The sequence below is a fragment of the Mytilus galloprovincialis genome, chromosome 3 (assembly GCF_965363235.1).
Source record: "Mytilus galloprovincialis chromosome 3, xbMytGall1.hap1.1, whole genome shotgun sequence".
NCBI classification, from domain to species: Eukaryota; Metazoa; Mollusca; class Bivalvia; order Mytilida; family Mytilidae; genus Mytilus; species Mytilus galloprovincialis.
Window position 1 is genome coordinate 6,358,069 of NC_134840.1, and position 27,048 is coordinate 6,385,116.

A 27,048-nucleotide genomic window follows, 5' to 3' on the forward strand; every position below is an offset into this window, starting at 1 on the left:
TTTTGTACAACTTTGAGAAATACATTTATAATGTACAGTATAATTAATCTTGTAATTACATTATTATTATTGTACTGTCTTTCTGTTTTCTTTTTTTGTAATTATTTTTAGGTTACAGCTCAGTTATCAGATGAGAATACAGAACTAAACATGAATTTAAGAGAACTTCAAGAAAAAGTTATCAGATTAAAAAGTGACCTTGATAAAGCTACTAAGGTATGAAAAGTACTCTTAAACTGTTCAGTATTTCAATAAAACGTTATCAAGTATGTAGTCAAACAATAACTAAAAAATATTTAACTGATTTGCATGAAACTTTGGTGAATTGTTTATATATGTTGATGTAAGCTAGCTTTCAATTTACATACTAGGTAGACATCTTCTTTGAGCCTCCAGTTCCTTCTTGTCTTACAAAAAATAACCGTGCAGTTTCTGGCAGCTTCAAAAATATGTCAAGCTTGTGAATAGGTCAGTTTAGGGGAAGTTAAATATGAAGTCAATGATATTTGTATGAAATTATATATGCATTGCCACATCTTATTTCCACAAGATTATTTGGATATGCCCCTTAGTCATGGTCTATTGAAACTGAAATAATTTACATGTTTGTGTTTGTGATAAGGTCAGTTTAAGATGCATGCACTCTAATGGTAAATCAATATAGGGAAAACATATCTCTCTGTCAACAATTTATATTCAGACATAACATGTGATCTTCTTTAATTAAATTAGACATTAAAGAAGCAGTCGACACAAGAAAAAGGCAAGAATGCTGCAGTGCTCACCCCACCTACATTAATGGTCAAGAAATCAGCAGTGATGGTCCAAGGAGTAAAGGATGTTGTCAAGCCAGCTTCTACAAAAGCAGACAAATCTGATTCAACTGACAAAGGGAGAAAACTCAAGCTGACTTTATCAGGTGTCATAGGGGAGGTAAGTCACATACCTGCCAACTGTCACTATTTGCAGTGGATTTAATTCCCCCATGGAGGCTCCCAAATTGAAATTTTTAAAGAGCAATTATGTCCACAATTTTAACAAACAATCAATTTTACAATAAATTGAGGCTTATAAAAGTATGAAGAAGCCAAAAAACAACATTACACTGTATTTGAAGGCCCCCTTAAAGGTTTTTTTGGAGTATGGCTGCCATCTTGCACGCAAAACCCCCATGGGCATTTTGAAAACTTGGCAGGTATGAAGTCAACATTTAGTAATACAAACATTAAGTGACATGGGCCCAGGCATTGAAATGAAGATAATCAGACTTTAGAATATGACTTAACTAATTTTGGATATCTGGTCCAATTTAAAGAGATAATACATCATATTGATTTGTCAAATCATCTGGTATCAATGGTTCAAGAATGATAACATGAATTTGAACTTTGGTATATAGTCACATGGAGGATAGATCCATACTGATTTCCTGATCAGCAGTTTTAATATTATTGTCACAGTTGTCAAATAGAGACTGAAATTATTGGGAAATAAATGTTAAGAAACTGGTGTTTTTTTAGAGAGAAGTTGGGTGAGGTATGTGATTTTTTGTTTTTTAAAAGGTTCTGTCTGAAAAGGATATAAAAAGATTTGTGGTAACACAATGTTCTTATTTGTTTCAGTTCCTTGATGGTGATGTACCTGTGCATGAAACGAGCAGTGATGCAACCTTGTTGAGGTCATGTATCCGGGATCAGAGAGAGGCTCTTAAGATTCTGGCACAGGTTTGTAAATACAGGCTTATTGATAAAGATTTGTCTCATTGGCACTCATTAATTGAAAATTAGCTAGCTTAGAGGAACAAAATCAAAATAACATTATTTAACACGTTCATCTGAAAGTTCATGTGTGTATTATATCTATTTTTGAATATTTGAATTATTTTTGATCCTCTGTACTATTACTTTTAATTGTAGGAAGTGAAAAGGCTGCAAAATCAAGAGATAAACTTAGAAGATTCCCTGAAAGAACAGGTAATTAATACGGACAAATTATAGATTATACTGGAAGGCATAGTTGGTAATTTATCCACATTACAAATGGTTTTCACTCTCTGTTCCAGTCTTAACATTGAAATTAAATTTTATTTCCTAACAGTTTTAGTGTGTATATAAGGTTTAAGAGAACATTTTGGAATGAAAAAAAACTCTACAAATGTGGATTACCTATCTATAAATGAATTAGATGGCTAAAATAGCAGTTATCGGGTACAAAACATTTTAACAAAGTAAGCTGTTGATAGGCTTTTTGTTTTATTAATCATCAAAACTAAGAATTGATATCACATAAAAGGGCTGTGCAATGGTTTCAGACTAGGATAAAGTTAATTTGATCCAGACCTTCTCATGGGATGATATACAAACCACCTGACCATGAAAATCAATACTGAAAACAGAAACAGTGGGAAATTTAACACAAATTGGCAGAAAATGCCAGTTAACAAAGAGCAAACAGAATACAGACTGTATTCTAGTCATTTATTTTCAACTAACACTTTTTAATTCCTGACTTATAGGCAAGTATAGATACAACAGATGAAACTTTAAATTCAGTATTTGTAATTATTTTGTTTAGACCAGCCAGGTTGTAACACTTAGAGATGAAAATGATGTTTTGACAGACAAGATTGCTGATATAGAGTTAGAACTGGAGAAATATGCTTGTAGAAGGTTTGTGTAATAATATTAACACATATATAATTGGTTAACGAAGAGACTCTGGACAGTAACTAATGATATTGACATGTTTTTAAATGAGAATTTTGAGACAGGATTTTATGATATTTCAATCTAACCCTTTGAAAAAAATATAAATAAAAATCTTAACCCTTTCAGCACTAAACACGGCTTATGCCTAGATGACGTAGGTTGTCCGCCACTGCTATTCGCGGCATATGCCGCGATGACAATGGATTTTTCATCAGGACTCTTAAACCATTCGGTTTTCATTCGGGTCCTCTCTCATTTTTTCTCGTATGAATCGATGATATACAAGGTCTCATTTGCGCTTGAAATCCCAGCAATTTTTATAGTGAAATCATGCAGTAGAAGGAAAATAAAAACAAATATTTTGACAAATGCAAATGGCGGAAATCGGAAAAGAAGCTGTAAATATGGAAATATTTCAGCATTTCTATGCCGAAACTGACAATGATGATTAGTTAAAAGGTTTCTTGTTATCTCAATGTGTTTATTACATTTAATTCGTGTGGGAAATATGATTTGATCGATCATTACGAGACGTAGAAAAAGGGGGAAAACGGAGGTTGACTGAAAATTTTCAGGACGGAGCCAATTATTTGAGCCACGATTATATAATACGTTGTGTATAGTGCAATACACTACGGAATCGAGCAACTGGTGTCTTCTATATTATATGGCAGATAAAACAACAAAATTAATGAAGACTAAAAGTAGTTTTTATTCAAAATTCAACACAAAATGTAATAAATTACACCTTTTACCTGTTAATTACCTGAAAATGCAGGTAACCTGATAAAAATTTTACTGAAATAATTGCCTAACATTACAGGTCATGCTCTCCTGAGCATTTTTATTCAATAACTGTCTCTGTATTTCTTATAATAAAAAAATACAGCAGTCTGAAAAGAAATATACTGTTCTAATGAATGATTACAAAAAAAATGCAGCAGCAGCAGCCATTTTTCTATTTTTTTTTGTGTGTAGTGTTGAAAGGGTTAAAACAAATGAATCAATCACTTTCTCGAAAAAAATTGGTTGGATGCATAGCAGTTTGACAAACACTAATTTTGATCATTGAGAGGCTTAATATTTTCTTAACAATACAATGTGATTAAAATGTTTTGCTGATTTTACAGAGTTATCTTCTTGTAGTGTAAGGTACCACCTTAAACATGTTGATAAAAATTGAACAATCCAATCTCTATCCAATCTCTAATTAAAAAAGTAATCTTGTGGCTGTAACTATAGGTAGAATTTGGTGCAATTTAAAGGTTGTTTTTCTAAGAAGTAGAGTAACACTAACATGCTCAAATTGAGTTGAATTTTAAGTTAGACTTCTTCTGGAAGATCAATTTATCTTTGTTAAAAAGTCAGACAATTCATGAGAATTATTGTGAACACAACAAAACAATTTTAAATGTATTGTTTTTTGTTTTTTTTTTTCAGTTTAGAACCTATACAGATGAAATGTCCAAGATGTAAACAATCAGAAAATAGCCCTGTGTCTCCTGTAGTAAGTATGTACTGTATTTGGAAGTGTGTATAGTCTGCACATTTTACCCCTAATATGTAGTTGGGACAAGGGGTGCGGATTATACACAACTATAGACAGTATGTTGATTTTTAAATTTTAATTCTTATACCAAATTTATGGGCATTATGTTTTCTGGTCTGTGCGTCTGTTCATCGTCCGTCCATCTGTCTGTCTGTTGCACCGTTCATCCAGTCGTCTGTTTGTCTGTTCGTCCCGCTTCAGGTTAAAGTTTTTGGTTGAGGTAGTTTATGATGAATTTGAAGTCCAATCAACTTGAAACTAAGTATACATTTTCCCTATGATGTGATCTTTCTAATTTCAATGCCAAATTAGAGATTTTCCACTATTTTCACGGTCCACTGAACATGGAAAATGATTGTGCGGATGGGGCATCTGTGTACTGGGGACACATTCTTGTTTTTTTTCTTCATTTTTATTTATTCAAAACATTCATTTTATTTTATTATATTATATTTCATTCATTATTGTTTTTTTATATATCTCTTTACTTCATAATTGAATATTCAAAGTAAAATGTGTGTTATCCTGCATTTGTAATCATAAGAGGTAATTAAGGATTAAGGGGGCATGCAGGTCTTAATCAATTTTTTTCCTTATATAGGATTTTGCTATATTTTTCTATATACTAACTTTATCTTATACTTAATAGAAAAACGAAATAAAAAAATGGGGTCACCCTTCATTTACGCTGACAATCTGCCTTTGAAAGAAGCATACATTTTTGTAAAGGTACTTTTTTTCTGTTTAACTAATAGCAGAAATAAAGGAAATATCCAAATTAAAAAAAAACTAAATTACAGAAATCGCTCAAATTTTACAATAGTTTATTTAAGTACAGCTTCTTTGAAAATAAAAATAAAAAATATAGGTCACGGATGAGTTTAAAAGATATTTTAATTTTAATGCCAAAAAAAGGCATTTTTTGCACCAAAGAGAGTTATTGTATATATACATATATATATAAGTACGTCTGAGTCAGTGACAACTCTACAACAGATTTATCCATCGGATTACCAGCAATGATGGTGATACATGGCTGTGTACATTATGTATATACAACTCGTCTTAAACATCAACCCAACAATGTTAGATCTGTAAATTTGCTTTCGCAAATTTTTTGTTCTTCCCTCGCCGGGATTCGAACCCATGCTACTGAGATATCGTGACACCTAATTGCCTACACTGTAGCCGTCCCGCTCATTGCTGGTGATCCGATGGTGATCCGATGGATAAATCTGTTGTAGAGTTGTCACTGACTCAGACGTACTTATTAATATAATTATATTCTGTGACTGTATCTTGCATTAATTTGTAGGATCTTTTACTATAGATAATTGAGCTGATCTGTAACAATAACATCTCCATGCCTTATATATCATGTACTGTAGTACACTGCTAGATTAAAACTGACGAGGAAAGGTAACACACGGCCACTGAAAGCTTTATTTTGAAGCCCAGGTGGTCGTGTGGTCTAGCGGGACAGCTACAGTGCAGGCGATTAGGTGTCACGATATCTCAGTAGCATGGGTTCGAATCCCGACGAGGGAAGAACAAAAAATTTGCGAAAGCAAATTTACAGATCTAACATTGTTGGGTTGATGTTTAAGACGAGTTGTATATACATATACACGCACACATACATTGAAAGGGGGAGGGGCTAGATAAAATGTAGGTGTACTTGTATTATTTAAATTTGTATTATCATTGTTTGACCTCATGATGTAATGAATCTTACAAATAAACTGTAAATCAAAATCATTAGAGAAATTAGGATTTATTTGGCTGTAAATTTGTCATGGCATTTATTGCAACAAAGAAACACAACCAACTTGTAAATCAAAACTTGACGACGATTGAATTACTGAAGGGCAATCCAGCAGTAACAAAGTTATATCAGGAGCCACTGGGTAGTCCATAGCAGCTTAAAGTAAATTTTGCCAGTCCATCCACAATTCATAAAAGCTCCAAACTTAGTCTGTTATATATACCATGAAGCTGTTTAGTCTGTTATATATGCCATGAAGCTGGTTCTATAATCATTCTTTCAAAACTGAAACGATAAATGAAAAGCAGCAGAAAATATTCATAATGGGAAAATGGGAGGGAGGGTAAATTCTATAGCTTTGGTCAAGCTCCGTGTAAGGTTTGAATCCAAATGACCAAGCCACACTAGGTAAATTGCACGACTAACATTTCGCAGGCTAAACTAATTAGCATATGAAAGTGACCATTATAAAATGAATCTAACACACCGTCAATTTAAATCATTATTCGGCATACCATGTTATATAATTACAAAAACTGAATTAAATTATATTATTGAATTAAATTCTAATAATTTGGAGCTTTTTCAATGATATATACATTTTAAAAGTCATTTTGGGGCCAAAACGAATTGATTTTTGTACCATATGATAAAGTAACAACAATCTGCTTTTTAACCGGAATCACCAAGTTAATTGGTTATTGATGTACAGCGGGAGAGCGGTTGGATGGGTTGCCTAGCGACAACAGTCAAATGTTGTCCTTGCATTTACTCATGAACCGTTCAACCAAAGCTTTTAAAAATTTAATATGTTGTTATTGACAACAAAATAGAGGTCAAGTTCAATAATGATGATTTTGAATTTTACCGTTCAGGAGTAATATTTCTTGAAAGATTGAAAAATGGTGTTTCCAATTGTATCCATGCATTTACCCATGAACCATTCAACCAAAGCTTTTAAAATTTAAATATGTTGTTACTGATGAAAAAATGGAGGTCAAGTTTGATATAGATGATTGTAACTTTTTATACCATTTAGAAATTTTGGTCTTTGTGATATTGATAAATGCCAGGACACAAATAAATGTTAAAAAATCCAGTTTACTGTCATTCTGACAGCTCTTGTTAAATTTTAACATAATCCTTAAAAGAATTTCTGACTGATTTAATTTGTGTTCATCAAACATCACTCTACATGGGATATGGTTACTGTTCCTATCCTTCCACCTAAAACACACCAGTCCTCTAGAGATAGTTTGACACAAAGCTTTGTAGTATTATTTGTTAAATATACTCTTGACCATGCAATGTGGTCAGTTTGAATCAACAATTTTCACAGGAGTTATGGAAATTGTCACAATGACACCTTGAGATGCAACCTCTGAGTCCATTTTACAGAAAACTCTCACTTGGTAGCACAAAATCTTATGCATTTTTATAATTTTTGTTGAACTAAGTTTTATAAAACATTTTAATGGTGTATTTTGATTAAATTTGCACCATACTGTGTTAGTTATCCGGTAAAAAACTTTAACATCTTTAACAGTCTGTGTAATTCATTTACTTTAAAGTAGGGTTCTATTTTTATGTGCTGAATAAAACCCTGAAAATATATCAAGCTCTTAACAGCCCTGAGTTATAAAGAATTAGTTTTACAGATTATATAAAAGATTTGCAACCATTGATAGATTTTTATATGAATATAATGCTAAGATATTATTTATAAATAACAACTGAATTTTAGGTTATAAAGATATATAGTGAAATGTTGTAATGATCTATAAATATATTTTCAGGTGTCTGTTGGTAGCAATAAAGAGGAAGAAATAAATAAGTTAAAGAACAGGTTGACTTACTTCCAGAAAAGTCTAGCTGATACAGAACTTAAGCTCAGTGAGGCTTATAAAGAGATCTCTGAGTTAAGGTTACAGCTGGCTTATGAACCACAGGTAAATATAAACTGAACTTAAGCTTAGTGAGGCTTATAAAGAGATCTCTGAGTTAAGGTTACAGCTGGCTTATGAACCACAGGTTTGTATAAACTGAACTTAGGCTTAGTGAGTCTTATAAAGAGATCTCTGAGTTAAGGTTACAGCTGGCTTATGAACCACAGGTTTGTATAAACTGAACTTAGGCTTAGTGAGTCTTATAAAGAGATCTCTGAGTTAAGGTTACAGCTGGCATATGAACCACAGGTATGTTGCAGAACTTCAGCTTAGTGAGGCTTATAAAGAGATCTCTGAGTTAAGGTTAGAGCTGGCATATGAACCACAGGTGTGTACCAGAACTTAAGCTTAGTGAGGCTTATAAAGAGATCTCTGAGTTAAGGTTACAGCTGGCTTATGAACCACAGGTGTGTACCAGAACTTAAGCTTAGTGAGGCTTATAAAGAGATCTCTGAGTTAAGGTTACAGCTGGCATATGAACCACAGGTGTGTACCAGAACTTAAGATTACTGATGTTGTTATGAATATGTTAAACTTGTATTTTCTCTTATATGAAACTTCTACACACTTATATAGATTCAAAAATAGATTGATTAAAGTATAAGAGAAAATTGGTAAACAGTATACTGTATGGGAAAGAATTTCACAATGTGGAATAATTTTTTACATGATCAATAATATTCATCTAAGCTATGTTATAACAATTTTAAGTACATTTGTAGGCTTACTTCAATTTTGTAATTTCTCTGATAACTTGATTTAAATGAACAATACTGTATAATGTATGATGTGGAAAGATTATAATTTTTAGAAGAAGCCATCCGTCCCTCCTCCAACCCCGACTGATAAAGTAAAGGAAGAGGAAGAGGAGGCAGAGGTAATGTATCGTGGAGAATCATTGTACCATCAGGCAGAGGTAATGTATTGTGGTGAATCATTGTACCATCACTATTTAAGTAAGAAGTTGACCATTTATAATAGAAGCTGTAGATTATACATTTTGATTGAAAATGCACTGACACAACATTATTCACAAATAGCCAGCATTGCAGAAATTGTCAGGTGACTCCTTGGATGAATTATTTCCCTTAAAATACAACTTTTAGCTTTTGAATGTGTTGTGCGAAAACTAATTAACAAAGTGAAAAACTGTTAACAGCAATATTAGAAACAAGACCAGATCTAAAATAAAAGAGAGATCTATAATGTTGGATGGTGCATGGTCATTGCAGAAAGTGCATTCATATCCAGGTGAGTAGAGTCTGTTTTAAGCCTTAAGTTCTAGGGTACTACAAATAACAACCTCTTGTAATTTGATGTCAGGTTTGATATAAATATGAAACATCCTTTGAAGCATTATTTTATCCATTGCTCTTTCAATTCATATTTACAGAATGGTGGATTTGAGTGACAGTGATTGTAAACAACAGAATTCAAGTTATTTTGAGTTTTTATACGCCCGTCAAAATTTTGACGGTATATTTTTTGGTATACAAATGTCCGGCATCTGTCTATTCATCCGTCTGTCTGTCCATTTGTCCAGCGTCCACATGTCGACCCTCACTTGAGAACGGCTTATCCAAATTTCATGAAACTTAACATAGTTGGTTCTTATGATGGTCAAACGATCTGTATACTTTTTGGTGAAAATAGGATTTAAATTTTTTGAGTTACAAGACTTTATAACTAAAACAGGGGTGTGTATTTTTCACATGTCGCCCTGCATCTCAAAATTGATTTCTGATTATTGCTTTAAACTTCACTCACTTCTTAATTATATTAATCCAAAGATCTGTATACTTTTTGGTGATGATTCAAAATTTTGTTTTAGAGTTATTGAGTTTTTTTGTAAAAAAGGGGGGGGGGGGAGTCGCCATATCTCATAAACGATTTATGAGTATTGCTTAAAGCTTACACACTTTTTAGTTATATTAATCTAAAGATCTGTATACTTTTTGGTGATGATTCAAAATTTTATTATGGAGTTTTTTGTAAAAAAGAGGGGGGTTTTCACATGTTGCATTGTATCATAAAAACAATTATTGACTATTGCTTAAAACTTTACACACTTCTTAGTTATATTAATCTAAAGATATGTATATTTTTTGGTGATGATTCAAAATGCTATTTTAGAATTTTTGAGTTTTTTGTAAAAAAAATGTTTTTCACATCTTGCGCTGTATCTCAGAAACTTTATGATTATTGCATAAAACTTTTACACAAGACGAAGGGTGTATCATGTGCTCATGGCGCAGCTGTCTATTGGATGTATAATCTCATCACTTTTGACAACAGATAAGGTTAAACGAAACATAGAAATATAAATGAAATATGAGGATAAACAATGAAGAATTTATTCATCCCCAATCTTTATGTTTTATACCCAGTTAACTAATTGGTCCAAAATGGAATGTCCAGAAATAATGCACAGTGATATATGATATATCCGATTTCATTCTGCAGGAAGAGTCTGAGCCAGAGGAAGAAGTTCAGGAAATAGTTGAGGTTGAGAGTGTAAAACACAGAGGCTTCAAACAAAGAAGACCTATAAAAAGACCTCCTCATAAGGTAGGCCAAACTAAAGGATAATTAGATTGAGAGTGTAAAACACAGAGGCACCAACAAAGCAGACCTATAAAAGATCTCCTAATAAGGTAGGCAAAATTAAAGAAAAATTAGATTGAGAGTATAAAACACAGAGGCTTCAAACAAAGAAGACCTATTAAAATACCTCCTCATAAGGTACGCCAAACTAAAGGAAAATTAGATTGAGAGTGTAAAACACAGAGGCTTCAAACAAAGAAGACCTTCTCATAAGGTAGGCCAAACTAAAGGAAAGCAAGATTAAGAGTGTAAAACAAAAAACACAAATAAAAAGACCACCTCATAAGAAAGACCAAACTAAAAGAAAATTAGTCAGATTGATTAGGTTGATGCAATGATCAGCCCCATATTCACCAAGGCCAGCTTTTGGAAGTGTCACTTTGTTTTATTTGTATTTCCCTGCCAAAGACAACAATTAATTCTTCTGTCGATCCTTTGTTTTTTCCTGTACTGACTAAAGTTTTTTTCATCTAAATTTTATGAAATTCAAACAAAATGACAAAAACTAAAACTCTCAGACAGAGTTAGAGTTTGGGTAGTGAGTCACTCACCATTCTAGAGTTAGGCCCCTTTATACCTTCCAAAAATTTCATTTTCACTTAAGTTTTCCGCATCCAAATTTCATAAAATTTATACACAACAGTAAGAACCACAGCATGGTAAGAACCACAGCATGCAGAGTTTAAATTTTAGCAAGATGTCATCAACTATTCTAGAACAATGCCCCTTTATAACTGGAAAAAAATGCAAATGCAGTTTATCAGTTTCTGCTCTTTCGCTTAAGTGAAGTGAGTCATTTACTGTTTTATAGCTTGCCCTATTTTAACTTGAACAAATGTAAAGCTTGAGTGGGGGCATTCCTGTCCTCAATCACTTTCTCCTTTTATTTATAAATACAATGTGTGGTGTAAAAGAGTAGATTGATCTCAAAATGGTTTAAGCTTGAAATGATGAACATTTTTTGTTGTGTTCTTGGTATTTTAAAGTCAGAAGTATGAGCACAGGTAAAACATTCTAGTTTACAAATTGTAGTAAATGTATGGAACAATGTACTTTGATTAATTTCAGAAAAAAGTTTGTAAACTGCCACCATTACCAAATGGAAATATTATCACTACATTGCAAATGGAGGAAGATTTACCCTATGAATTAGATATGCCTGAGGCAACCTCTGTGAGGGAAGAAAAATTATGGAAACTTGGGGATCTACAGGGGCGTGTAAGTTAGAACTTTATTATCTTACATTTTACTGAGTGTTATCTTTGTAAAACAAGTACACTATAAAGTCTGATATTTTTATGCCTCTGCTGTAGCAGAGTTATGCCCCTTTTCAAATGGAAAAATTGCTGAATTTTAGTTTGTCTCAACTATGACAAAAATACAGATCAATATTGAATTTTGGTGGTGTCACTTTTACCTTTTCAGGGTTAAGTCCCTTTACAAACGGAAAAAATACTGAATATTTTGTATTTGTTCTCTCAATTTAGTTTGTCTCAACTAAATATTATGAAACTTAATTCACAATGCTTATTACCAGAAAACACAGATCGAATTTGAATTTTGGTGGTGTCACTTTTACTACTTTTTTCTAGAGTTATGCCCCTTTACAAATAGAAAAATTGCTGAATTCTTTGTTTTGCTTTCTCTTAATTAAGTTTGCCTTAACTAAATGTATTCAAAATACTTTATTAACTAAATGTGAAACTTATAAAGAAAGCTTATTATCACAAAACTCAAATCAAGTTCAAATTTGGGTAGCTTCACTTTTTCACAATTCTTGAGTTATTTCCCTTTTAGAGTCATATGCAAGCAGAGGCATCATCTGTGTCCCATGGAAACATTCCCCATTTATGTCATCTTAAATTACTTTCAAAAAATGTATACTAGCTTATGTTACAAAATTTAAAAAATCCTGTTCAAATTTCATCCTATATTTAGTAAGATTTGGTAAAGTTTTCAGACTTAAATAAAGGGAGATAAACGTGGTATTTTTGCTTCTTATTACAGATGAGTCAGTTGATGCAGGAAATTCTACAATTCATCAAGCATGTAGCAGACATGATATTTATAGATCAGAATGGTACACCTGTAGTAAGTCATTATCTGTGTAATTAAGGGAATAGTACTTTTCTATCTTTCTGCAGTTTACTATATAGCTATTGTATATTAACACTAGTATCAAATATTTCATGTACATAATTATCTTTGTGAAATAAGAATGCAATATTTGGTGAGAAATTTATTTAAAGGAACAGAAATGTTAACATGGTTAAACTTCTTTGTAACATAATAAATAAATTTGAATTATTGACATGTACTGGTAGACATTTTTTTTTCTTCATCGAAATTATATGATAATATTTTAGAATTGTAAATCATTCATATATAACTATATATATGTTAGACTATGATTTTTCTGTACATTGTTGTTGAGCAAACTTTAAGTTTACAGTATGATAGATATGGACATTATATCAATGTTATGTATGGATCCAACAGTTCCTATGATAGATATGGACATTATATCAATGTTATGTATGGATCCAACAGTTCCTATGATAGATATGGACATTATATCAATATTATGTATGGATCCAACAGTTCCTATTCAACTTCAGAAGAGTATTTGTATTCTCTTCTTTAATTCTTTGCAAGGATGCCAAATTTACAGCAATGCAGCCATTTGCTTTTGACAAGAAAGATGTGAAAAGGACAAAAACAGACGATACAAAGAGTGTAGAAGGAAGACAGAAAAGAAGTCAGGCATTCTTCTTGGGACAGAAAGCTATTGGATGTCTAAAGGATGCATACGACCTTCTGTCGGGGTCACTTACCTTACAAGTATTTAAAATTTCTATTTGTCTGAAGAATTTGATGTCATACAAAATATGTATAATAATGGTTTCTAACAGATGTTCAAATTATCTTGTTTTTTGTGAAGTCATTATAATCATTAGAGCAAAAGGACTTCATTAAAAATACTATAGTCAGGGATGATTCAGTTCAGATGGATCAAGTGAGCTTTTCTCATCACCTGGTGTCTATTGTCTGTCGTTGTGGTTGTTCATTTTTACAAAAATCATCTACTCTGAAACTACTGGAACAAATTTGACCAATCTTTGCCACAATCATAATGGAGGTATCTAGTTTTAAAAAGAATTTTTATATGACACAGCTGTTAACCATGATGGTAGGCATGTCTAGAAATAGAACATATATGGTATAATGCAAGATTTGTCTATTATCTTAAAAACCCTATGAATAGAGAAAATATGACAGGGGCAGAAACATTGCGAATCTTGAAATATACCTGCTGTTATTGTTCTTTGATGACAATTTTTACCATTTTTTTTTCATTTTTGCTTTACATCATGTAAACTAGAATAGATAGATAGGAGCAAAAATAATCATCAAGACAAGACCTTCAAATATGTCAACATGACTGAAATTGTCAGTTTACTCTTTTTAGTGTTATTGCCCTTTCATGATGATCTTGACAAAAAAAAAAGACTATTGTTGAACATGCAGGTGAGGGACACAAGCTCTTTATATTTCAAACTACAGTGATTTGCTTCCTTTACATCAATTTCACTCTTTTATATTTATGCGTAAAAAAATTTCCTTTAGATACTATTTCTTTTTTATCTGATATTATATTTTTAAGTTAAAAACTCATTTCTTTCATTTGTTTTTTTGCAGCATGAAGATTATGAACTGATCTACAGAGCCTTCAAAAACTACCAGTACCAGAGATCCATCAGACAAGCTGTCATGGCTGGAAAACTACCTCTATCTGCCCTACACATGGCAAAAAATGGACAATTACCAGATCTAAAAGCTACTTATGCTGCACTACAACAAAGTCTCAAGTCACAGAAACCACGTACAAGCTTAACTGAGGGAGGGGTGTGGAAAGCCGCATCAACAACGAGTTTGGCATCAGACATGTCAGAGGTACTGTTATTTGTTCACTCTGGGAACCTCACTGCAGAGGTCAATTTATCATGGGTGATTGGTTAATACACCAATTACAATGTTATGATGTTACAACAAAATATAATACCCCACTCTAAAAGAAAGTCAGTCCATCTGTTCTTCCATCCAATAGTCCACATCTTTTCTTCCATCCAATGGTCCATCCATCTGTCCATCCATTTGTTATTTCATAAATAATTCTGTCATCTGTTTCTCAAGTACAACTGTATGACAGAATGACTTTATATTATCAGCAGCTTTTCAATGATGAGTTGTTATCTGAAGGCACTTTATCGATCTGTCAGAGACCAACTTCCTGTTTGCCGATATTTTGAACTCTTCAATATATTAAATCAACTGAAAATTTTGTGTTACACTAATATCAAGTTCTTCTAAATAGAATGATTTGAATTTGGTCAGCAGCCTAGCAGAAACGATTTGTTAATTGTGTGTGCCTTTTGGATTTGTTAGACCCCCACTGCCTGTTTTATTTTACTTTCAATAATGAGTGAATCAAGGTATGCCTAGCATGACAACACATTCTTTTTTGTTTCATTACTGTATACAGAAAAGACCCAGCTGACCAATTTTTCATGCATGAATATCTTTGTTCAATTTCAGAGTTTGTATTTAATACCATACAAGTATATTTTCTTTGTCTGCCATTATTGTCCATCATTACTGTTCCTGACATCTCAAAAATTATGAACTGACATTACAATGCAATATTTATTGTTGTGTGCTGTCAAAAGTTGGAGAAACATTGGCCAAATGTTGTTACCTATTTCTAGAAACATCGGCCACATGTTACCTATTTCTAGAAACATAGGCCAAACGTTACCTATTTCTAAATAGTAACAGTCTATTAAAGTATAAATCTTTAGTATGCCAGAAACTGCTTACTAAAGACCTAAAAAGATCCAGAAACTAGTGATTAATAAAGATGTCAAAGAAATTTACTTTTACTCCCAATATTGTGTTCCTCTGTCCATCTATTATATTCTGCTACTTGGTTTTAGTCCTAATAGAATTTCAAATAGATCTTAAAAAAAGTCATTTTACCATAGGAATGTGTGCATTAAGTGAAATATTTCAAGTCATATGAATCTTTAATTGTTGTCAAATGAACTTGCAATTGGAAGTAATAAGACCAGAATACTGTTTTGTTAGCATTCTCATAGTACCTAGTATAATAGCCAGTGGCAGATTCAGAACTTCTCATAAGGGGAGGGGGGGTGTGCTGCTGACTGACCTAAAGGGGGGGGGGCTTCTCCAGTCATGTTTCAGTGTATCTCTATATAATCAACCAAATTTTTCCCACAAAAGGAGGGGTCCCCCTGGATCTGCCCATGATAGTAAATGTCTATGTTATGGTTAAAGTCCTCAACCATTAAAAGGAAAAAAGTTTGCACTATAATTCTAGATTTATCCAATTTTGAACATTATGTTTTAGTTTTATAAATATTGCATTATAAGTGTTCAACTATCCCTTGCCATCAAATACTTTATCTATGAGAAATTTTACATGTTAGACTACAAACATTTCATAAACCCAGTAAGGTCTGAAAATGTGTATTTAGAATTAAAAATGAAAATATGTCAATCTATATTGGTATGATATTTTTTCTGATATGGGCTTAGTGCATAATACCCTGTTAGAATTATTGATTAGAGATAACAATTGTCAATGTGCTCTTTGCACTGTAATCAAAACAGTTGTATGAAATGTTTGCTGTATAAAATTAAATTTAAGAGATTGAATTTCACTTTATGACTATTTACACTGTACTATTGATTTATCTTTGAAAATGTTTACTTTTTCTTTATACTATTTTGGCTCCCAAATCAATGATATTTACAAATCCTTTAAATTACTCTACAATTTGAATCATATAAGGTATAATTGATGGCTTTTGATTAGCATTTTATAGATAGTTTATCAGGGATTAAATTTATTTTTCAAATACTGATACATTTTGACTTTATGTGGTCGTAAATTTGGGGTTTATAACTCATGGAATTTCTTGTGATGTAAGTAAAAAGTAAACTGTATATATCTGTTTTGGATTAAAAGATCTTATACAGATTAAAACTGTCATTAGTGATTTTTTCTCATAAATCATGAATATACATGAAATATTTGCAACTGGACATATCACAAACTACTTTAATGTTACTATTTATGTAGTCATTGTTTTATCTGAATTTATAATTTTTTGTGGTGTGGACGAATTGTGACAACTAAAAAATACTATCATGAAACAAGATATACTGAAAAGAAATAGTGGAGTTTATAAAGCTGAAACTGACAAGTTGTTTTATCATCTAGTATGTATAACAATCAAGATTTAAGTGATATGTCTGATTTTCATGATTAATCTGTTCACTTTGTATATTGGTTTTTTAAACTCGAGCATAAGTGATATACATAATTTATAGTAATCTGTTAGAACAGCTTAAGAGTACTTATGTGTTTAGTATATAGTTGTTAACAAGTCCTTAAGATTATATATCTTGTAAGTAATTTGTATTGGACCATGTTTGTATACTTCTTTATTAGAAAAGAAGTGAATCATTTAACATAAAATATTGTCACCAACCAGATGAAGACCAGCAATAAACAGACTTTTATCATGATAGTCACTGTTGATAGGTGTTATTATGGATTAAAGATTTAAAGGCCTCATTAACATGTAAGGAGATTTTCATGATACTTTTTGGATTATGAAAATGATACAGTGTTGATTACAAAATAATGCAGTATGTGTATACAACTTGATAACTCAGTAAAATGCAACTTTTGAAAGATGCATGCTTCCCTTTTTAAAAAAGATCAATTCCGTGATAAAAGTAGCATACATTTTTTTTTAATCTCTGTCCAATCGGAGATCCTGGTTTTTAGAATAAATACAGGTAGGAAATCTTTATTTAACAAAAACACATTGGAAATGAATAAGGCTGAAAGTTAAAAGGAAAAAGTAATGGAATAGCTGCAGAAACAAGCACATGTAAGATATTATTATGATTATATGTCTTATAACACAACATTCTATTCAATAATAACATCTTCATACATAACAAGGATAGCGGCAGCACCACAAAAGGATTTTTACATAAGCGTAGTACGAAACATTTTTGAGTTACAGAAAATGATATTTTATGCAAAAGTGAAAAATAATCAAGTTTGAACTTTGAAATATAAATATTTTGATCTATTGGGTCACAAAATTAATTAAGAAAACAGTTGAGGTCTCTGACAAGATACTTTAAAACTTTCTATTCAATAATTAAACAGAAAGTGAAAAATTATACTTTAACACTTCTGCAAGTCAATCTTGTAATAGTTGTTAATTTGAGCAGTCATACATAAACAGATTCCTCCTGGCCTTGAAGTCATAAAACTTTTGAGACATTTTTTTGAGCTCATACTTCAAAATCAACCAATTAAAATGCTGGATTTCATGTTTCGAGCATGATTTCTGTGCTCCAAGCACTGAGCAAAGTTTTATGACTTCAACCCCTTGGGCACATACAGTTCATTTTACTGTCACCATTTTTTACTAGGTATTTCCAATGGTTAGGACTTAATATTTGGTGAGTTCGTAATTCCTGTGTCATGGCACCAATGAAGATGAATGGGTTGTGTTGTGTATTGTTAATCGTAAACCCTACCTTAATTAAGGCGTTATAGATAACAATAACATGACATCACAATGAAATCTAGCAAACATTACTGACAGGATTTAATTCAATTTGTTAAATAGTGACCTGGTGACCTAAGGCATTTTAAAAAGCCCTACTGGAGGCCTTAGTATGATTGCTATTCTTCATTCTCTGTATGAAAATATTAATAAAAAAAATACAAGGCTCAAAGTAGAAAGCAAAACTTCAAATCAGTAAGATAGCATACAAAAATTCTTTCAAATTTTTTGAGCACTAGAAAAGTTTGGGTTAGCTTTAGTCACCATAAATGATTTATAATGCATAGAGTTATCACATAACACCTGTATGTCTGTCACAGAGATAAGAAAGGCTAAAAGTCACACAGTTTTAAACAAGTTGTTGCCCTTTTAACTGCTTGAATGAAAAGTTCTTCAGGTAAAAGTATAATGCATGCAAAAAATGTCTAGCAATGGGTAAAGTTAATCTTACTTTGGTAATAAATGACTTAATTTTATTCAACCCAAGCTAATTTGGTGGTTTACTATGAATGTCAATGAGAAAGGAATACTAACATACATCTTTGAAAACTTTTATTTTAAACCTTTAACTTGATAAAATACTCAAGATTAATATTACATCATCAATTTATTATTGGGATTTAGTGACATGGAATAAAAAGTGTAATCAGAAATGAAGTTCTATAGATGTTGATTTGTAAGAACAGGGATTAACAAATATACTAACCGTCAAGGATATATTGAAGGAGAAACAATGTCTATGTTACTGGTTCAAATTGTTACATCAATATCATCATTGGAATAGTTGGTGGGTTACTGTCATGTAGCAGCATGCAATCAATCAAAGTTTTGTTATTGACCTTTACCAATAAGTTGAATGATTATATGATTAACATTTTCTACTTAAAAATAATTAAGGGTTTATCAGACTGAAAATGTCAGACAATTGTGAACAAGATCATGGTAAATAATTCAATCTGTCATGTTTAAATTTTTATTAAAATTGATGACTTTTATGAAAATTTAAAACGTTTTAGTATATTTGTTAAAACCATTATTGTACCTTTTGTTTTGATGAGCTATGATACCTGCATCCCTGAATGTAAGACTGGTGTATACTAATACAGTAATTCATAATGTTATTGAATGAAACTGTAGAATAGCTTGAAGTAATGGACCAAAAGGATTTTAAGGGTATTTTGACTGAGTTAATCTGTATCTTAATAAAGGAATACTTCTGATTATCCTTAATTGGACTCTCTTAATATCCAAACCAAAACTATGGATGGCCCTTTACTAAAATATAAAGCTGGTAATGTAGGCAAATAATGTAATGAATTTTATACTAATAGATCGTTATGTTTAACTTTGACTTTATGCTACCTTTATTCTACGTCCCTCTCAAGCATTTTGTTTGGTGTATATTTAGGTTTGAAGATCATGTTTGAATCAAATTTCTGTGTTCACTGTATATGTTAGGATAAGGATCTTGTTTTTTTTATGCCCTAGCCATAGTGGAGGGGCATTAAGTTTAATCCTTGTCCATCTGTACAAATGTCTGTCTGTCTGTACGTCCCAAAGTTGGTTTCCGTTTACTAACTTAGTTTGCCTCAACCAAATGTAATGAAACTTATACTCAATGCTTATTACCAATAAATACAGATCAAGTTTGAATTTTTGGGATGTCACTTTTATTGTTCTAGAGTTATGTCTGTTTACAAACAGAAAAGATGCTGATTATTTCATTTCCATTATCTATCTTTAGATTGCCTCAACCAAGTGCTATGAAATTTATACACAATGCTTATTACCACAAAATACAGATCAAATTTGAACTTTGGAAGTGTCACTTTAGCCGCTCTAGAGTTATGCCCCTTTACAAGTGAAAAAATTGCTGAATTTTCCGTTCTTTAACTTAAGTTTGCCTCAACCATTTTTCAGTTATGTCCATTTTATATTACTTTATATGATAGACAGGCGGGGCATCATCTGTGTCCCATGGACACATTCCCCATTTATTCATTTGGAAAAACAATAAAATATATTTTTCTTATTTTTGAATGGAAGAAATTCAAGAATGGGGATTCAATAAATTTAGCACACTTTCTTTAGATTTTTTTATAATTGAAAGCATGTTATGATCCAGACGATTAAGCTTTTGACATGCTAAGGCTGTGGTATAAATTGGTAGGAGTACAGAAGTAGACTTTAATTTAAACTTTTGTGTTTACTTTGCCCATTCTGCTCCTGGATGTCACTTGAGGATTAATTTTATGAAGTGTTGGAGCAGCTTATCAGATCAACATTACAACAGAGTTGGGTTAATAGATAAATTCTGAGCTTTATTTTAATATAAAAGATGATATTAGAGATACCACGGCCAAATAAAAGAAATTAAAATATTTTTGTACTTTAGAAATAGTAAAATTTTAGCGTGTTACATTACATTTTATCTATTAAAATCGATACATGTTTTTTTTACCTTTAATTTCAAACAATGCAAGTCTTGACACTTTGTTATAATTTCAAGAGACAAATGGAATTAAAATTTTTGACTATTGAATTTCAATATACTTGAAGAACTGAATACATTTAAAAAAAAATGTTTTTGAACAGATGGCATTTAATAAGCATATGTTATTTTATTTTCTATCAAATATAAAATAATGAACTGTACCAGAGACATATAAATACAGAGATTGGCAACTTATCGTTACGGCTATTGACCAGCGGTCAACTTCACGCGTGTGCACGAGATTTCTCGAGAGTAGAAAATTCCCCAAACAATCCGCCATTATTGATTATTTACAAACAGCTTTAACGTACAGAAAACAACCAAATTATAATAAAATACAATCTATATCAACACAATTCAATTAAAAATAACTTAAATTTATGAAGTGGCATAGTTTATTTATAATTTTAAGCTTTCTTTAGTAATAGTTAATAAAATTATAGGCGAATTTATATCCCGATTCAAGAAGCCCAAATTTTAGATTCAGTACTCGATAAGGCTCCCGACTTTTGGAACAAAAATAAATAAAACTAAGCAATATTTCGAGGTTGTGTTTGTTTAAACAATGACATATAAGGTCTATAAAACGGTTTCTTCTATTATAGTTGGACTAGGATAATCCTGAATAAAATGATCGTTGGATAACAAAACTACTTGAATGGTCTCAAAATGGCTTCAGAGTCATAATGTTCTTTTACTTGAAAATTAAAGCAATGATAATTAAATTACTAAACACATGCTAATGTTCTTGTTGTTAAGCTCCATTGATACAGGTTTTAATGTTGCTAATTAAAAATCTTGATCATGGTAATAAAACTGTTTATAATTTGACACCTATTAATAAGTAAACATCCTGTAAGGTACACGAAGTAAACATCAAACATGTTAGGTTATCAGTAGCTGTATGATTCTTCCTCTTAATAAGTTAGTAACTCATGTAATTAAACCACTTGGACATGCAGAAATGTCACCTGTTGTTAACAAATTGATGAAGTCTTTCTAGATTAATTATTAACATCATAAACAAGGTAGTGTGAACCCCTGGTGTTAAAACTTGAAACTTTTTATCACAGTGTAAAGTAGCCCGACATATCTTGTCAAGTTGTTATGCTTAATAAGTCATATATGCACCACGAAGCCATTTAAATTAAGTACCAAGCCACTTTGACATTTTGTTTTCATATAAATAATTATTCAATCTTGGCGGAATTGATGATTCTTAAAGTTTTTCTTAGGGAAGTATTACAAAATTAACATAGCATGCATGGACAGGACCTTAAATACTTTTAAAGGACATGCACTTTTGCATATCCTTTTTTTTTTAAACAAATACATCCTTGTTAAAAGGATGAAGAAAAAAAATAACATTTTCGCCTAAATTACATTTCAATTGTTTTCCATGTTGTCTTGAAGTGTGTCCAAGGAACCCAGAGATAGATTTCAGAATCTTGTCAAAGTCAGGACATTTGTAACCAAAGTATAGCAGTAACATCTGCACTTAAACTCTTGTCAATTTCCTTGACCTTTTTTGGGGGGGGGGGGGGGGGGGTGTGCACACCTGTCGCTAGAACAAAGTCGTCACTATCTACAATTGGGTCAGTGTCATTGTCGTCCAATAATAAAAAATCTGTCTTGGACATCGTGAATATCACAACAACCACCAAGCATCAATTTTAATATAGATATAAATATTGAGATGATTGAAAGTTAATTTTAAAAGGGGAAATTTCGCTTGCTGACATCTTCGACATTACACAGTTATTTCTTGCAAAGATAATAATTTTCCACATACACACCTATAATCATGGGACCCCCTAATTAACAGACCGATTGATGCTACATGTAAACAGTGTCATTATTATTCACCTGCGAATTTGTTTACAATACAAGATTTTAATTCTGAAAGTCTTTGTCACAGGCACTTGTTTCTATCCATTGGAAGAAAATATACGTTGATAGTGCCGGTTCTTCCAATGGATAGAAACAAGTGCCTGTGGTCTTTGTCCTGGTCCTTCATACAAAGAAAAACAACAGGGTGTTCCGAGTGATTATTATCGATTGCCTAGACTACCGCTAATCTCGTTATCATATGATTAGAGGATGCTGGGTACGAGTTTACACGCGTGAAGTCAGCGAGATTTACAAGTCGCTAATCTCTTTAGTATACATGTCTCTGACTGTACCCATTAACTTTTTAACATATTTTCACACTTTGAATGCTTGAAAAAAATGAACAGTTTTACCAATGACAAATTTAAGTTGAAAGGAACCTTTATGAAATAAGTACTATATATTATACAATTTCTACAATTTTAGTGTAAGATGACTTTCTGGAATGATGCTAAATATCTAAAGGAAATTGTAAATGCTCTTGTTAGAATATTTAAGATATTTCCTCCATATGTGAACATGAAAAGAATTTAATATATGTGGGACTAAACTATATGAATCGGATGCAAAGAGAACACATTTCCAATTGAATTTATATAATAAAATCTTTTAAGGTTGATGCCTCTTTTAAAAAAGATTGAAACGAGAAATGATTTGATCTCTTTTGAATAGTTTAATGATATATAAATTATATCTATAAAACCAGTAATTACAGGGAATTGTCATTAATCTATAATCATATTATAAAATGACATCTTTTTAGAAGATCAACAGGTTCACAGAGTTTCTTAAAGATTGATGTCTTTATTTTTTCTGAATATATCGATGTTTGAAATCAATATGATTTTACTCAACAAATCTTGTTTAATATTGGAGGTAAAATTAACACCTTGATATAACGTAGGTATATTAATTACCTCTGATTGGCCTTTAAGGAATTATCGGTAAAGATTGTTTACACCTGTAGAATACTTAGTCGTCAGAAACTATTGTATTATTTAACAACGTGATTTTTAAATACATTCTGTGGAAATCAAAAGAAAGTAAATGTTAAGCATTGAAATTTCTTTTGAAACTTGCCAAATAAAGTTCTGTTTAATATTTTATTTGATTCTTCAGCAACTGAATATTTTACTTTATAATTGGAAATAAAAAGAACTGAATTGATTGTGAATGCAAATATAGGAATTATGAAAGTTTAATCTCGGTGTTTTCTCAGCGGAAATGGAATATATTGTATAAATTCTGACAATATTTCAAACATAATAGAATGTTAGTCTCCTATTAAAAATTGATTGAGGCTTTATTCATTTGGTAGAAGTGATGTATAATAGATCTGTTCTGTGTCATATTGTAAAAGACTATTTTCATTTTAAAGGTAGGTGTATTTGAATTAAACATAGATTTTTCTTTTGAATTGCTATATTTCTTATTTAGTTCTTCATATATATTTTTAAATTTAAATTATTTAAGACAAAAAGAAAGCATTTGAAAATACATTTCTGCAATAAAATTACAAGTAAAACATCTTTTTCGTCCATGTAACTCAAAGGGCAAGTGTGGGCTAGCTGAAAATGTCAATTATTATTGAATTATCATGGAACACAGTTACAAGAACCTTTTTGGATATGAAGGTTATAAGTCAATGAGACCATGGAAGTAAAATAAAAGTCAATATATAATACTTCTAATATGAGACAGACCTCCAATGATGTTAAAAATAAAATCTGATTGATTGATTGTTGCTTGCTTAACGTCGCATGAAATAAAATATAAAAGTGAAAATGAAAATGACAAAGTTCAAAGTTGATTTTGGCAATAAGAGGGGGGGGGGGGATCTATATCTAGTTCTATTTTTACTCTTCCAATTTGAGGAGTAAGTAAAAAAGGATTAAGTTCTAATGTATAAAAGATATTAGGAGAAGTGAAACATGATGTTATTTCATTATCCAATTGTATAATCTAGTAAATTATATAAAAGAATATATGTCTTTTTTCAATGTTCACGTATCTTAACCTGCCTTTTTTCCATACTTTATAAAACAGCAAATTTGTTTTAAGAATTATATAAGTACGAAAATTCTATAATCGGTTTGTTTATACCATAATAGATTTAAAACTTAAGTATGATGAACTATTGAACTCTGTCAAGTTGGTGAAATGAAATTTAAAAAAATGTTTGCATGAAATGAAAGGAGAGGAAAGGAAAAGCATCTTTAAAGTGTAAGTGTATCCAGTGATTTTTATTACACAAAATACATCTCATTTTACATGTATCAAGGCCAACTAATATTTAACTCATTTTGAAAATAAGAAGATGTGGTATGATTGCCAAATTGGAACAACTATTCACAATAAACCAAAATGTCTTAAAAGTTAACAAATGAGACAAACGAGGAAACTTTGGTACAAACAGCAGTGACACTTAACTTTGTTTCGTTCTTCTGAAATTATGTATGTTACCTACCCTACCTATCCTATCTGATGATTTTAATAGGTTATATTATCAGAATTTTATTGAAGTAGAATTTCAATTTGTTTTAGATTCTTTTTTGTGATCCTATTTAAATTGAATATATATCATACATTATCGTGCAGTTGCCTGCTTCAACAGAATTTTAAATTGTGAATGATTTTCATGATCCCTATAATAGAAGTGCCAATCAGGATTAATCTTCTCCTTTATGTTACGGTAGACCATATTGTTATTGGAAAAATAGACTAGATTATCTTGTGGTCTTCAGCCGTTTAGGGTTTCGGGGGTATTTAAAACCATTGTATTGGTCTGTCATCACTGATCAAATTATTTGTCATCCATGTATTGTCTGAGGAATAATTGTTATTATTATACCAGATTTATTGCACCCGTTGTCTAGTGTTAATTACATTGGAAGGTAAATAGTTATTTAGTTATTTAGATTTCTTTTATATTTAATATAATAATTTTTTGGGAGGAGAAGAGAATTATAAAAATGCAATTGAATGGTTAAGGTTTTCTTGCAAGTTTGAGACAAAATAATAATACTCATGAGACACTAACAGAAAGAAAAGAGGAAAAAAATCAACAAGTTTATATAAAGCATGTGACATGGTGGGGTGGGGGGGGGGGTGGGGGGGACATACTAATAACTAGATTAAATCACTGTCATCCTGATTAAATTATCGTTTTAAAGAGTTTGTAAAGTTTCCGATGCTGATATTTGGAGAAGATAGTTTATAATTTTCTGGAAGTACTGGAAGTTCATGTGACAGATTTTTTAGCCATTTTTTTTTTTTTTTTCTTTTATTAAAATATTCTGTCTGGTATAAAAACCAACCAAAACCTTACTAAAAGTTTACATTTTCAGTCCAAGTTGTACAAGATTGCTGAATATCAAATAAGTAATGGATAAAACTATATAATGTAATTAAGCTAATTGGTCTTGCAAGATAATAAATAATTCCTAAGTAAGTTATAACATTGTTATTAATAATTTTCTCTCCAATTGATATATTGATTTACCATAAAACATATACACATATACTTGGGTATGATAGCAATGAAGTATTTCATTTAATCAAGTAGCTTAAAAATCGTTAACAATTAGTATTTAAATATCAATGCATTTCTGAAGTAAGTTATTTTAATTCGGGTATTGGTATCATTTGCACCAAATACTCTACAAATCCTTTAATAAAGTTCAAGATTCAAAACAAAATCTCTCTTTTAATCTGTAAAGCTGGGTTGAAGATGTGGTACAATTCAGAAACATTCTTAATTGGCTTGTATTTCCTTCTCCTAAAGATTATGTTTCAAATTTGATAAATAAGATGTAAACCTGGGGGAGGGTTTTGTTAGGAAAAGATAAATAGATTAATAAAAAGACAAGAATTGGACATTTTTAACTAGAAATAGAATTAATTTGTATGTAAGAACATTCTTGACTATGTTAATAGAAATACTATTGTTAGCAAGCATGTAAAATACTTTAAAAAATGTCCTTATGAAAGTTTATTTATGACTTACAATGTCTTCATGCAGTATAGTTAACATATCGACAGATGCATTTAACTGTTACTAATAGATTTTCTATGTAAGACAAATCATTGAGACACCTTTAAAGGTATAAATAAAGACAATGATTTTCCCCTCATATGTAATTAATATTGTATAAGTAAGCTATAGCAAAGGTTACAATGAAAACAATATTTAAATTTTTCAGGTATGCAAAATGGATTTTAATACAAGTTACCAGTATACTTGTGGATGGTTGAGAAGAAAAATTTAATACTTGTGTTTTTGTTGACCACAGTTTGTCAGTGTAATGTTAATTAGCAGTATCCATTTATAAACAAGGGATTAATGATAAAAAGAATAAATATGAGTATATCAAACCCTAAGTCATTGACAACAATGTGTCTTTCAAAACCTAAATC

General features: G+C 31.1%; 1 protein-coding gene across 3 annotated transcripts in view; it reads left to right on the forward strand.

Moving 5' to 3' along the window:
- The window catches only part of LOC143067045 (uncharacterized), a 58,003-nt gene that overhangs the window by 23,786 nt on the left and 7,169 nt on the right, over positions 1-27,048 (forward strand). For 2 of the 3 annotated variants that reach the window (XM_076240028.1, XM_076240029.1), the window contains exons 13-25: positions 112-216; positions 733-933; positions 1,623-1,724; positions 1,917-1,973; positions 2,575-2,669; positions 4,149-4,215; positions 7,819-7,971; positions 8,780-8,845; positions 10,432-10,536; positions 11,641-11,790; positions 12,580-12,663; positions 13,228-13,413; positions 14,272-14,526. In XM_076240028.1, coding sequence (XP_076096143.1) covers positions 112-216; positions 733-933; positions 1,623-1,724; positions 1,917-1,973; positions 2,575-2,669; positions 4,149-4,215; positions 7,819-7,971; positions 8,780-8,845; positions 10,432-10,536; positions 11,641-11,790; positions 12,580-12,663; positions 13,228-13,413; positions 14,272-14,526 — 1,626 coding nt within the window. Of the gene's footprint in view, positions 1-111; positions 217-732; positions 934-1,622; positions 1,725-1,916; positions 1,974-2,574; positions 2,670-4,148; positions 4,216-7,818; positions 7,972-8,779; positions 8,846-10,431; positions 10,537-11,640; positions 11,791-12,579; positions 12,664-13,227; positions 13,414-14,271; positions 14,527-26,834; positions 26,978-27,048 lie in introns of those variants that run through there. The other variant, XM_076240030.1, reaches the window with a different exon arrangement.